At 41.3% G+C, this 13,725-nt stretch overlaps 1 protein-coding gene across 14 annotated transcripts in view; it reads right to left on the bottom strand.

Moving 5' to 3' along the window:
• AKAP11 (A-kinase anchoring protein 11) overlaps positions 1-13,405 on the bottom strand; it is a 56,107-nt gene extending 42,702 nt beyond the window's left edge. For 9 of the 14 annotated variants that reach the window (XM_087756746.1, XM_087756733.1, XM_087756732.1 and 6 more), the window contains exons 1-3: positions 13,274-13,405; positions 6,460-6,567; positions 615-731 (exon numbers count right to left, since the gene is read on the bottom strand). In XM_087756746.1, coding sequence (XP_087612872.1) covers positions 615-731; positions 6,460-6,519 — 177 coding nt within the window. In that variant the 5' untranslated portion in view covers positions 6,520-6,567; positions 13,274-13,405. Of the gene's footprint in view, positions 1-91; positions 732-6,459; positions 6,568-13,273 lie in introns of those variants that run through there. The other 5 variants (XM_087756738.1, XM_087756743.1, XM_087756742.1 and 2 more) reach the window with 5 other exon arrangements.
• Positions 13,406-13,725: the final 320 nt, after the last annotated feature.

Genomic DNA, 13,725 nt, shown 5'->3' with positions numbered 1-13,725 from the left:
CTTGCTTTTTTTTTTTTCCCTTTGGAGAAGCTGCTGTTAGTCTTCTAACTCAAACAGCTCTAGCCATTCCTCCTCACAGCTTGAGATTTACCTAGACAGTCCTGCATTCTGTCCAGGTCTACTTCTCTTCTCTCCAGACCTTGTTCAGCTTTTGGCCCATCTGTATTAATGTAAAAGGCAGTCCAGATCTGCAATGTTGAGGCTTCAGCTTTTAGTGCGGAGCACAGGGCAAACAAGAGCAAACTCTTATCTTCAGACCTGGATCAAGATGTTCTGCTACTTTATTAGGGTACCATCCATACCACCTGCATCACAGGAGTGCTCACAAATCCAGTACACCCAGTTATACAATTCTTACAGAATCATCCATCTACACGCTTTGGGTTTTTTTAGTTTCACAAATCCTACAAAGCAGAGAAATGTCACCTTGAAATGTTACAGCTCTTTTCAAGACTACAGTGAGTGAATTCAAGAATGACAATAGGGGGTACAGATTTTACAGACAGAAACTTGCAGCATTGTTCACATTTACTATCCTGCAACTTCCCATACTGCTACAAGCTACTTACTATCATAGCCACAAAATATATATAAATGGTCAGGTTATGCCAAACCTCAATAAAATTATCTTGTTCATCCCGATTTAGACATTCGTCTGCTGATACACTGCATAACTCTTTTCTGCTGTGTAGCAGTGACTTCATAGAGCGCAGTACACCTTCACCAAAACTCTGAAAAACAATGAAAAAAAAAATAAGACAAAGAAAACACATTTTCAGGTTTGGATACAGGGCCCATCCATCTATCCCCTGCCCCCCATAGGTTTCCCTACTCTAAATACTGTTTCAAATCACTTTGTATATAAATCACCAGGTTTCAAGTTGAAATTTACTTCAGGACATGGAATTGAAATGGGTAAGTTGTTTTCTTCAAGCAAAACTTTTATTCCAAAAGAAGTTGACCGTTCTGTATTTTAAAAAAAAAGATGAGAACATGCAAACTTTGAAAAAAGAAACAGATGAATCCAAGAAAAAATCCAAGCCCCTTCTATTCCTTGCATCAGAGCCTTTATATAGAACTTTTCCATCAGCTTTTCCTTAAAAAGGATGAAAAGCACATTGAGCCAAGAAAAGTAATGAAGGTGGCTTCAAAAGTCAGAGGGGAAGAAAACAAACAAACAAACAAAGCCACCAAGAAAATCCACACACATTCTCCGTCCCTGTTCCTTGAAGAATATGAAAGAATTATAACTTAACCCCATGTAATTACTTCTTGTAACATTTCTTTTATTTACACTTATGGTGACATGCAATCGCCCACAGATGGCTAAAAAAGGCTTAAGAATCTAAGAACTTCTCCCAGTGTAACGAAGTGCAGCAGAACAAAAGAATTATCTTCACTGGTATCTGAAGTCAACTAAATCAAGACGACAGAACAACAACAAAAACTGGTTCACTCAGTTCGTAAAAAAGAAAACATCCTCTCACTTTTTTTAGGAAGTTAGCAACCTTTTTTTTATTTTAAAATTGTCATCTTCTCTAGCAAGTGGTAAGATTAAGAAGAAAAATAAGATCATGATGTGGTTATGAATTGTTAATCCAGTTATTTATTCCCTATATGATTGTCCTGTTAAAAATGAAATGAGAAATCAGTATGCCCAACTTACGACAAATTATTTGAAATTTGCATAGCTTCTTAAACAATATTAGAAGTGCTAGATAGCCAAACTGAGTCAGAGAATGTTTTGCGTTTCTGATACTCCCACAGCAAAAACAATCTGTTTATGGTAAAAAGTGATTTACCTATTACAGTTAAACCTCAAAAAAGATTCTCCGCCCTGTAGAAAAATATGGTATCAAGTACTACTGCATGAGAAGCCCAATTATTATAGCATGGCCAGCATCACCATCCTTGTGCTCATAGTGATACAAAATTAGTAAAGTATTTCTAGAATGCGTAGACAAAAGCAAAATAGAAACTTCACTTTGGGATCATTGACATTACCAAAATATATTTCAGAACGTTAACAAACAAGGCCCAGACTACCACTCTTACAGCCAAGGCCAAGTAACATTAAAGCAGTCAAAACAGTAATTTTTGTGGAAAAGTAACAGCTGAACTATTTTAAAATTCATTTAAGGCAGTTTTTGGGTCATACAAAATAAATTAATGAACTATTAATCTAATTTCCACTTTCATCTATTCCTTTGTCCCCACGTTTAGTTGCAATTTACCTCCACACTTCAGTACTATTATCTTTGTGCTTTCCAAAGTATGCTGGCAGTGTCTTTCTCTTTGATTCTCTGGATCTTCCAGATTTACAGGTGGGCTATAATACCAATATTGCTCAAAGACTCTCCCCCCAGTAGATCCCCCATTCATCTCATACAAAAGTCATTTGTGAAGTCAAGCAAGCACATTGAAATGCCTCATTTTCAGCTTCTACAATAGCTTAATCAGTCACAGCAAGAGTCATGCAATGTGAATTGCTAATTTTCTGCAGATCAACAGTGATCCAGTTTGACAAGGGCTTATCATTATTCTCTAGTAGATAGGTTTTCTAAGGCTACAAATTACTACATATACCTTATTTATAAGCAAGTATTTTTCCCTAGTTTAACATCCTGAAAGAAAAGGCAGGATGGATAACTAGAACAGGAGTAAGGTATTAGGAGCTACTATAGTTGAGGCGAAGGAAAATTCAAGATTTTGGAGAATACAAAGTTGAAGAAGAAGAAAGATGCAACAACTGGAAAGATCTCCTTCAGGTCTGGAAGAATCAGCATACAAGACTATATGTAGGTCTGGTAGCACACTGATGGTGGCCCTACATAACTGAAGAGATAAAATAACCATATTTAAAAAAGGAGGAGGAAGGAAGTGATGTGTGTTTTTAAGATCATATTAATGAATGTAAGAGTTCAGAACATGGAAAGAACAAAGATATGGAGATTAACAGGCACAATACAGACATAGAGAAAAGATCTCATCTATCTGGACTTCCACATATTATTTACACTGAAATATATGAAGAGTTAACAAAACCAGAAAAAGACAGGGTTTACTTCAAGAGCTGTTTCTGGAAAAGAAAATTTTGCCTAAATGGAGTTAGGAAAGGGGTTTTTTTGAGGATATAGGAGATGTAGGTCAGTAAGCCAATAACCAACTTCCTCAAAATTTATCTTGAGACTGAAGTCAAGCATCATCATGATTAATAAATATAATGGGAAAAAAAAGTAAATATATAGATGAAATCTGATGATAAGTCAAAGTAAACAGGAGTCATCAGTTAAGAGGAAGAATAGCATATCATACAGGAAGAACTTGCTCAATGCGAAAGTATTTTAAAATGCAACCATATGAAGTACAATGTCCTTAAAAACTAAAAGCAAGCTTTAAAATAGAATTGCGAATTCACAAGTTGGGAAATAAGAGACCTTAGTTGACTTCTTGATCATGGTACAGCAATGAATGGTCAATATGATACAGCACTGAAAAGAGCAAACATGCCCCTAGTACACATCCTTTAGTAAAAGAACTGACATCATCAGAGTCACTTACAAGTCCTGTGTAATTGCACATACAGTATCATCCACATGTAAAAAGAAGATTAACTCACAACAAGCACAGAAAGTAGGACTATGAAGGATAATCGCTGGAATGCAGAGGCTTTCATACAAAAGTAGACTAAAACCTTAGTTTACAGAGTTTCCAAAAAACAAGGCTACCAGAGGACAGATCACCAACTGTAAAAACATCACGAGGGTGAACATCAGCAAAAGAAAAATAACTATAAAAGCTGAAGAAAAATGACATCCATGAACAAACAGGTATAAATTTGCTGTGAATAGCTTCAGCCTGAAATTCATAAGATTCTTAGCTATTACAGCAGTGTGGTTCAAAAAGACTTAAAAACAGTAGTTTGGGGTTTTTTTAATCTCCCCTCATTAATTTTGAGACTATATTTAATAACTTTTTCATATTCTTATCAAAATTGTGCTTGTGACTGCAAAAGACTGCACTCAATTTCAGAGAAATCCTCCTATCCAACAGACAATGGAAGCAAGTTCTCTCACAACCCCAGTCTAGGAGACACGCAACTACATCAACAACTGAAAACCAGCAAGTTCCCAAGACTATCAACTCAGTTTAGATAAGGACAAGCGGTCATCTTCAACAAGAGGATGTCATTTGTTTTTATAAATAGTACAACTACTTCCAACATACATAGACATACGGGCAAAAAACCCCAAGCAATCTATAAGGCTCCACTTGCTAGGCCTGTATACTCCTTCCTCACAGAAATCTGAAAGTCACATCTGGCGAGAAATCCTATTTCAATAGGAGCGAGCACAGATTTCAGACCTACTAAGTCATACTAGGGGAAAAACACAAATATCCTCAAATGTGCACAGAGCAAGACACACCTGAACAATGAAAATCCTCATCCTGCCTCTAGCTCAAATGGGCAATTCAAAGTTTTGCATTGTGGTCAGCAAATCAAGAAGTCATTATCTATGGATCCTTCACAGTACACCGGAGGAAATTCTATCGGTCTCGTGAACTATTTTACACAACTGCTTTCTAACATTTCAAATAACCCACAAACCTGTAAGATGCCATGATCTGCGGAGAAATCAAGTCCACTGCTGGAGAATCATGCTTACTCTGCTCTTAAGTAACAAAACAGCTCTTCCTGATTTCATGTGCTGTAAGATTTAAATGGACTGAATATTTTGAAGTAATTTTATAAAAATGGAAACTCAGGCTTTAAATGTGCATACCACAACCGTGCACTGACTTTTAAGAGCTAGTACTGCAACAATTCCTGTGAAGTATTACAAAGAGGACACAAATCAGACCACAAGCTGTGAATCAACAGAAGATGAAACATAGTGCGATTCTGACCACCCTACTGCCTGGCTCTGTGAGAAAGAAAGTAAGTTCCATACTATAATCTAAGTAGCTGCCCCTCAGGGAAACATCAAGAGAAGGCAGCCATAGATCAGAACACTGGAGTCTGGCTGTATGAAAATGTACAATTCTGCAAGACACCCGAGAAGGGTCGACTTCACGTTCCTAGAACCACACAGTCCAGAATGCTCAATGGCAATTAACAGAGCAGTTCACAGAGCTAATGTTTCAGGCAACCATTAGAATCATGGAGAAATCACTGGTCACTGTCATTATGAGAAAGATGTTTCTGCAACACAAAGGTCTAAAAACCTAGGGGGTTGTTGTTTTTTTTTTTATTTAAGGGCAGACTAAAAAAGTCCTCCAAAAATCCAGTTTATGTTCAGGTTAAGAATACAAAATGACTTGACTGTAGTTAAAGAACTCTATTTGAGCTAAAGATTTCTCATAAACCAATAAAATAAAAGTTTTTATACTGTGTGTCTCAAAGTGAAAGACTATCACCCATAATTACAAACTGCTTAATGTATGGCAGTTAACATTCTGTATCAGGACCGGAACAACTGATTACCTGCCTGGCAGTCCCATAATGCTTACCTTTGCCTTCAAGTAATTACTACAGGACCTATACCACTGACACTGTTCCCTTAAAACAACAAAATCTGCTTATGGAATAAAATAATGGAATTCTCATGTGACAATACACTTCCTTGCTCAGTTTCTCCTCTTAAGCGTTGCACACACTTGCGAGTGAAGAATTCATTAGTAACCAAGAAAGATCTAGAAAAATACTCATCTGTATTCAACTACTTTGAGAAATATGATTGGATAAATAAATTTGTTCCTTCAGGATAAACTGCAACTTTCATTTGAGTAAATGCTTATAGAAGTTGCAAGAAAATTTGAGGAAGAGTATTTACGTTCTCCAAGCTAAAGTGACAAAATTTAAAAGAATAAATAAATAAATAAATAAATGCTGTTGGGGAAAAAAAAAACCACAAACCACTAATATCTTCCATAAGTGTTAGACATATTTTTTTTTTCACTAAAGCACTGTCTAGAAGTTCATGTAAACACAAGGATAAGCCAGTCAAGAAACCAAGATCTAAAGATAAAGATATTACAGTAAGTCCTAACACAGACTTCACAGAACAGTTTTCAATGAACACTACATATTTATGTTTTAATTTATTACATATAAACTTGAAAAATCTGTGTTCAAAATAAAACAAGGCAAATTTTAGCAAATAAATACATCATTATTTCGTATCACCTTAAAACAAAAGGCAAAGACAAAAGGCAAAACCATGCACCCCTTTCTTAAATTATACTGTGTCCCAGTTCAACTATGCTAAATATGCCAAAGCATAAAGCAAAGGCAATTTCTTCGCCCCCTTGAAATGTTAGACAACCAAAATTAAAACATATAAGGGAAAAAAAACCCAAAAGCAACAAGCCTACCAGTTCACTTGGTTCATTATTAGACTGTTCTGATAAAAAGCGAAAAGCTCCAAAATAATTTTTTTTTAAAATACAGATAATTACCTTTTTCACAGATATTCTTGGTTTCATTCGATTTCCCTGAGCCCTGGCGTACATATCCATGATTTTACCAAACTTAGTATTCGATGAAAGAAGTCACCTCAAAAATACCTAAGAAAAACATTTATACTTGATTATTTTATGTTACCCTGTTTAGTTTGTATACATTTTGAAAATGCAAGTAGACAAAACAAGAACCAATAAAAACAATTTAAAGGCATTTTAAAACTGAGGAAGATTAAACAGCACACCATCCATAATGACTGTTGCCTTTCAAAAAGTACTGCCTTAATGATTTTTAAAACAGTGCACAAAACATAAAACACCCACCTTACAGTTAGTTTGAACATTTTTCTTTAAGTAGATTTCAAGGCTGCACTGGCCGGGGGGAGGAACATGACATTAAATATTGTTTCCCTATCACTGATATTCTGGTGAAGTTTATCAGCAGATTCCTGTACCATACAACGCACTGGAAGTACCCTTCAACAATCTCGAGAGGAAAACGTACTGCTTACCCACTCAACCAACTGGCCTATTTATTTCTGTCAACTATAAGTACTACAGACAAACAGATGTGACTCCTGTTTAGGCTAACATGTATCAACAGTCTTGTTCTCTGGCACCACTCTGGACAGTCCTGTCTCTGCTGGCAAAACACAAGGGACCAAAGATGCATTTACCAGCACTCTTACTTCACCAAAGCAGGTCAGAAGAGTTTCTGCTCGAGTCAGCTACCCCCCTACTGATCTTAAGTCTAATTCTAACAACAAGAACAACAACAAAAAAAAATAGCAATTAAATCAAAACAAGTTTTTCAAGTTTCCCTGTTCAATCAGCAGCAATGAAAAGAAACAGAATAATCTAGTCTGTTTCATTCATCTCTACATCCTCCAAAACAGGCAATAACTACAGGGTATTAATAAAGACAGAAGGCATGTGGTCAGCTTTTAAGCTCAATGGAAGTTTTAATACTTCATCTTTTCCCATGGTCACACAATGTAGCCAGGAAAAAGAACTCCTAGACTCAAAATAAACCAGGTAAGGAGCAAATGCATGTAAAAATGACTGCAAAATAAAAAATAAGCACCAAGACATCAAATTACAGGTCTCCCTTGCAGAGCTGACCAGCTTGGTTTTCTTAATCTCATCTCAAGCACGTATTTAAACTTGGAAGGAGGATCCGGGGAACTACAGGCCTGTCAGCCTGACCTCAGTGCCGGGAAAGGTCATGGAGCAGATCATCTTGAGTGCCATTAGGTGGCACGTGCGGGACAACCGGGGGATCAGGCTCAGCCAGCATGGGTTTATGAAAGGGAGGTCCTGCTTCACTAACCTGGTCTCCTTCTATGACAAGGTGACCCGCTTAGTGGATGAGGGGAAGGCTGTGGATGTTGTCTACCTGGACTTTAGTAAGGCCTTTGACACCGTCTCCCACAGCATTCTCCTGGAGAAGCTGGCTGCTCACAGGTTGGATAAGTGCACTCTACGCTGGGTTAAAAACTGGCTGGACGGCCAAGCCCAGAGAGTGGTGGTGAATGCAGTCAAATCCAGTTGGCGGCCGGTCACAAGTGGTGTTCCCCAGGGCTCAGTACTGGGGCCGGTCCTGTTCAATATCTTCACTGATGATCTGGATGAGGGGATCGAGTGCACCCTCAGTAAGTTTGCAGATGACACCAAGTTGGGTGGAAGTGTTGATCTGCTGGAGGGTAGGAAGGCTCTACAGAGGGACCTGGACAGGCTGGATCACTGGGCCGGGGCCAACTGTATGAGATTCAACAAGGCCAAGTGCTGGGTCCTGCACTTGGGTCACCACAACCCCATGCAATGCTACAGGCTTCAGGAGGAGTGGCTGGAGAGCTGCCTGGCGGAAAAGGACCTGGGGGTGTTGGTTGACAGCTGCCTGAACATGAGCCAGCAGTGTGCTCAGGTGGTCAAGAAGGCCAATAGCATCCTGGCCTGTATCAGGAATAGTGTGGCCAGCAGGACCAGGGAGGTGATAGTGCCCCTGGACTCGGCACTGGTGCAGCCGCACCTTGAGTACTGTGTTCAGTTTTGGGCTCCTCACTACAAGAAGGACATCGAGGTGCTGGAGCGTGTCCAGAGAAGGGCAGTGAAGCTGGGGAAGGCTCTAGAGCACAAGTCTTATGAGGAGCAGCTGAGGGAGCTGGGGTTGTTTAGCCTGGAGAAGAGGAGGCTGAGGGGAGACCTTATTGCTCTCTACAACTACCTGAAAGGAGGTTGTAGCCAGGTGGGGGTCGGTCTCTTCACCCAAGTAACAAGCGATAGGACGAGAGGAAACGGCCTCAAGCTGTGCCAGGGGAAGTTTAGGTTGGGTATTAGGAAAAACTTCTTCACCGAAAGGGTAGTTAGGCATTGGAAGAGGCTGCCCAGAGAAGTGGTTGCGTCTCCATCCCTGGAGGTATTTAAAAGAAGGATAGACGTGGTGTTCGAGGACATGGTTTAGTGGTGGACTTGGCAGTGCTAGGTTGACGGTTGGACTTGATGATGTTAAGGGTCTTTTCCAACCTTAACAATTCTATGAAATCTTTATATTGGTCTGTTCTTGAGTATATGTAATTTAAAGAAGATGACGAGTAGTGGCATCAAGTAATTGCATTCTTCATCTTCCCTCCCCCAGCACCTATAGAAGTAAAACCTCCTCAAGAATACAATAGCAAGAGATTATTAGGTACATCTATTCACATTCCAACTTGATTTCTGTTTTCTTTCATGAAGATGAACTTGCTACAATCTTAGAAAAAAAAGTTACACTTATGTAAATAAACTGCAACATTTTATTCACTGGAGCACAGAATCTTTCTTAACTGGATGTCTGAAGTTTGGAAAATTAACACAATGCCATGAAGGAGCTAGGTATGCATTACACTTTATATATATTACATATAAATATAGTAAATACAAGCAAAAAACTCAAATCATAGCAAACTTCTATGGGTGGAAGATTAAAAAAATGCAACAGTGCTTCTGTTGAGACTCGTGTGTTTAAAAAAAAAAAGCCATGAAACAATATCATGAAAGAAAAAGAATCCCACCTCACTGGTCCCTACTGCTCTATCTTAAATGGCTAATCCACTCTGTTAATCTAATCGTATCAGGGAAATACTCGTAGACATATCCTTGTCCTAAGAAGAGCCCTCCACGGAAAAAGCTGGTTTCTCACACAGGGTCAAGTCAGTTACTTGAGCTCTACATTTTTGGACTGATTGCTCCTTGCGGCAGAAGCCCGGCACAGCAAAATCACGGAGATGACTTCACAACCCTGTTGGGTCCCGCAGTATTTACTCAGGCACAGTAGTCTACAGTTACACTGCCTTCAGGCAGTAGGTTAAGTATTTTCCTGTGGCATCAGCTAGCAAACTCTGGAGGCATGAACATCAACACAGAGCCACCTGCAGTGTCACCTACCTCATGAAACCAACAGCCTTGTAAATCACAGTACAAAGACTCTGAAAAATGCTGGATAGAAACCGTACTGGTTTATCAACACACCACCATAACCATTTTCTCTTGCCTGCATCCTGTCTTTCAGTACTTGAATTATACAGGTTCTCCCCAGCACCTACAGCATCTCAGCTCTCCGTCATCCATTTCAGAGAAATCGGAAACATCCCACTTGTCCAACAATGCAACAAAACCTGAAAGTGTTGTTTTCAATATATAAAATTATTATCCATTTTCAAAAGAACAATGGTCCAATCATCTGAGAAGCACCAAAACTAAAACTAACTGGAAGGGAAGTGAAAGCCCCGACAAACAAAACAGCCTGGAAATAGCTCATTTCTTGTGTAAATAAAACCTATCACTTAATATTATTTTTACTTCTGCATATTGTATTTGATTATCAAATTTAATTTCCTCCTACTGTAAATTCAAAAAAAGGGGGAATAAATGGTAGAAGTATCAGATGTAAGATGAACAGGACTTTCCTATTACTGAATAACTATCAGTAGACACCCAAAAAAAGAAAAAAATTGATCATGCAAATAACTGATAAATACCTACACCAAGTTTAATCATCTCTACTTTTCTAGCAAGTTGGATCACCTTAAATCCACCTTTCCAGTGTTTTGTTGATGAACACCCTTCTCATCAGACCATGTAATAAGCACTTCGTTAGCTTTTCTAATCTTGTTTGAATATACATAAGGAGCAAAATTAAATAATCAGCTTAAGGGAAGCCAGCAAGAATTTTACCATGGATTTCATCTCTTTGTATAAATTTATCCTATGCCTAAATTTATTAAAAGTCAGTGTGCATTGACAATCACTAGCTGACAGAAAGGAAGAAAATTTATCTTTTGTCTGTAAAGAGTAAATGTGCTGAGTAAATCTCTTAAATAGCTATACGGGCATATGTGTACATGTGCACACCTATGTCAAAGGTATACAAGGACACGAGGTATTTGAACCGTATAGGCAATAAATTTGAACTATATGTAATATGTTCTTAATAAATTATATTTCCAATAAAAGATTCTAGACGATGACAACACTATATCTACGATTATGTTTCAAAAAAGTATTTTTGCTGTAGTACTGTTAAAAAAAAGACCTCTTTCTTTTAAAGAAAAAGTACTTTTTTTTTGTCTTAAGCACAATGACCTGAAGCAGCCAAAAGAACTTTGTTGATGATTTGCAAAAGCCAAGTTTAACCAAATACTGAGCTTTCAAAGATTCATTCCAAATATGAAATTTAAAATACCTTAAAAACAACAATATGCGCTCTTTTATAACCTTAGCAAAACAACTGCTGTTGAAAACCAAATCAAACAAGTCTACACTGACAAGCAGGCAGAATAGTCCAATGGATCCTTCTCTATTTCTCATTTCTAATGATTTATCACTTTCACTAATTGGGCTGGCAGTCTTGAAAAAGTCCATTTATAAAATGAGAAGTTGTCTTGACCACAGCCACATCCACACTAAGAAAAGGGGGGGTGGGGGTGGGTGGGGAATACATCATTGTCGGTCAGTGTTAACGACAGTTATGAAAGGTTGGATCTTCTTTTTCTTCTTTGGATCTAATTGTTTTACATTGTATTTTTGTCACATAGAAGCATGACGTGAATACCAAGCTTCACCAATTTCAAAAGAATCCTTCATTTTCTCTGCCTAGATCATTGCTAAGAATCATCACTCCCACCCTCCCCCCAGTCCTGGGCCTGGATTCTCAAATACGCCCTGGGAAAAAAATACTACTCCATGTACCAGAAATATCCATTAGTCTAGATTTTGTGGTTTGTGTAATTAACATCATGTTTCTGTACTTTATTCTGTTGTGTATTTCGTACATAACACAACTAAACCAATTAAGTTGGGGGGGGTATTATTCTCTAAGCAGTAGCTTTTGCTCAAGTGATCTTATTTCCCCGGAGAAAACTTCACCAGAGAATACCTTGTTTAGGAGGTATTTTTTGGTTTTGTTTTGTTTTTTTTATTTTAGATTATATCATACCAAATGATTAACAGAAAGAGGGAATAATCTAATCTATTATTTTCCCACACTGAGTAAGACTTTCCACCACTATACTTCTTCAACTGTCAACAGATTTTAAAATACTCCTGAAGGATAAGAAATGACAAGACATCAACCAAAATGGCATAACTCAATTACCATGCCTCAAAAAATCATCTTGCCCGCAGACCAAGAAATTCCCCTGGACAAACATTATTTAAAAATACTTAATTTCTCAATAATTAATTAAATATTGGCAGTATCTATCACTAAAGGCTAACTGCACAAGTTGGAAATAATCTTGCAAATATGAAGTACCTTAAGACTCTTCCCAAGTGTAACAGGGATAAATTAAGTGTATTGTGTTACCGTTGATTTTAGTACCACTGATCTTACCCAGATACAACAGAACTTCTGTTTTTTTCTCCCTGTCTCACTCTGGTAGCATCTCAGAGCTTCAGTAAGAAGGCTATAATACCGGATCTACAGTTCATAACTTCCCCCCTCCCTTTGGATATTGGGGGAAACCAGAGAAGGGTACTTCAGTGGTAATAAAGAAAGCCAAGAATGTAAACGAGCAATACTCGTCGTTCCCTTCAGGGAGGAAAGGAATTGGGAGGAGGATGTGGGGAGGGAGGGGGAGGAGACACTTTTAAACAGCAAAACGTTGAGAATGGGGCGAACTTGCTTAACCCGTGGGCATCAACCACAAGCCGGCCAAGGCAGGAGGTAACGCGAACTTCTTTAGCCTCCACGCATCAACCACAACAACACAAGCAGCAGCCAGGCTCCAGCCGAGACCGCAGACAAGCCCAGCCGGGGCGGGGGACGGGGGGGTCGGTCACCGGGCAGCCCCGCCAGCGGGCCCTGGGCGCAGGCCGCCGCGCCTACCGAGGGGCGCTCCGGGAAGGAGGGAGGGAGGGAGGGCGGGATGCTGCGGGCGCTGCCCCCCCGCCCAGCTCCGCGGGTCTCGCAGGCGGTTACCCGCCTTGTCCCCCCGCTCCCCGCGGCGGTACACGGGCGTCCCCCGGCCCCACCAGCGCCCTCCCCTCCGCTGCGTGCTTGCCGCCGCCGGGCCCGTCAGGAGGTGCGCTGCCCCAGGCCACACGCAGCCCGCTGGGGTGGCGCCGGCCGCGCCTCCTGCCCGCGGGGCAGGGCGGCGGGGGATGCTCGGCCCCTACCTCCGCCCCCCGGGAGCGGGACACCTGTGGGAGCGAGCCCCGCCTGACAGGCCGGGAGGCTGCCCCCCGCCCTGCGCGGCGAGGGGAGCGGCGGGCCCCTCGCCCCCCGGCAAGGCAGCGGGGGATCGTTGCGGGGAGAAGAGCGGGCGCCCCGTACCTGACCGCCTCCTCAGTACCCGGCGCCCGCAGCCATTTCACCGCCGAAAGCGACGGAGCAAGCGCCCGGCCCCGGCCCCGCTGCCCCCGTCACCGCCGCGGCGCAGCGTCCCGCCGCCGCCCCGCCCCGCCCCGCCCCCTCCTGCCCCGCCCCCGGCGCGCGCCTCCGCTCTCGCGACGCTTCCCACCGACCCCGCCCCTCCTTGCCACACGCAGGCGCCGGAGGCGGGAGGGCGTCACGTGGCGGCCTCCGCCGCGCCCCCATTGGCGGGAATTGGAGGCCGCCCCGGAAAGGGCCCCGGGAGGGCGGGGTCGCGCTCGGGTGGTTGCGTGTGGCCCCGGCTGTCCTCGCGCCCGCTGGGGAGGTCGCGCGCGCCGTCCCCGGCCGTTACGGCCGTTACTGGGCCGTGCCTCCCTGACGGGAGCAAAGCCCATTTTGTGCCTGCCTGGCCG

The sequence above is a fragment of the Nipponia nippon genome, unplaced genomic scaffold (assembly GCF_047370975.1).
Source record: "Nipponia nippon isolate SJK-2023a ecotype South Korea unplaced genomic scaffold, ASM4737097v1 scaffold_2, whole genome shotgun sequence".
In the NCBI taxonomy this organism is placed as follows: domain Eukaryota; kingdom Metazoa; phylum Chordata; class Aves; order Pelecaniformes; family Threskiornithidae; genus Nipponia; species Nipponia nippon.
Note: the sequence above shows the minus strand (reverse complement) of the source record. Positions and strands in the feature narration are given on the sequence as shown.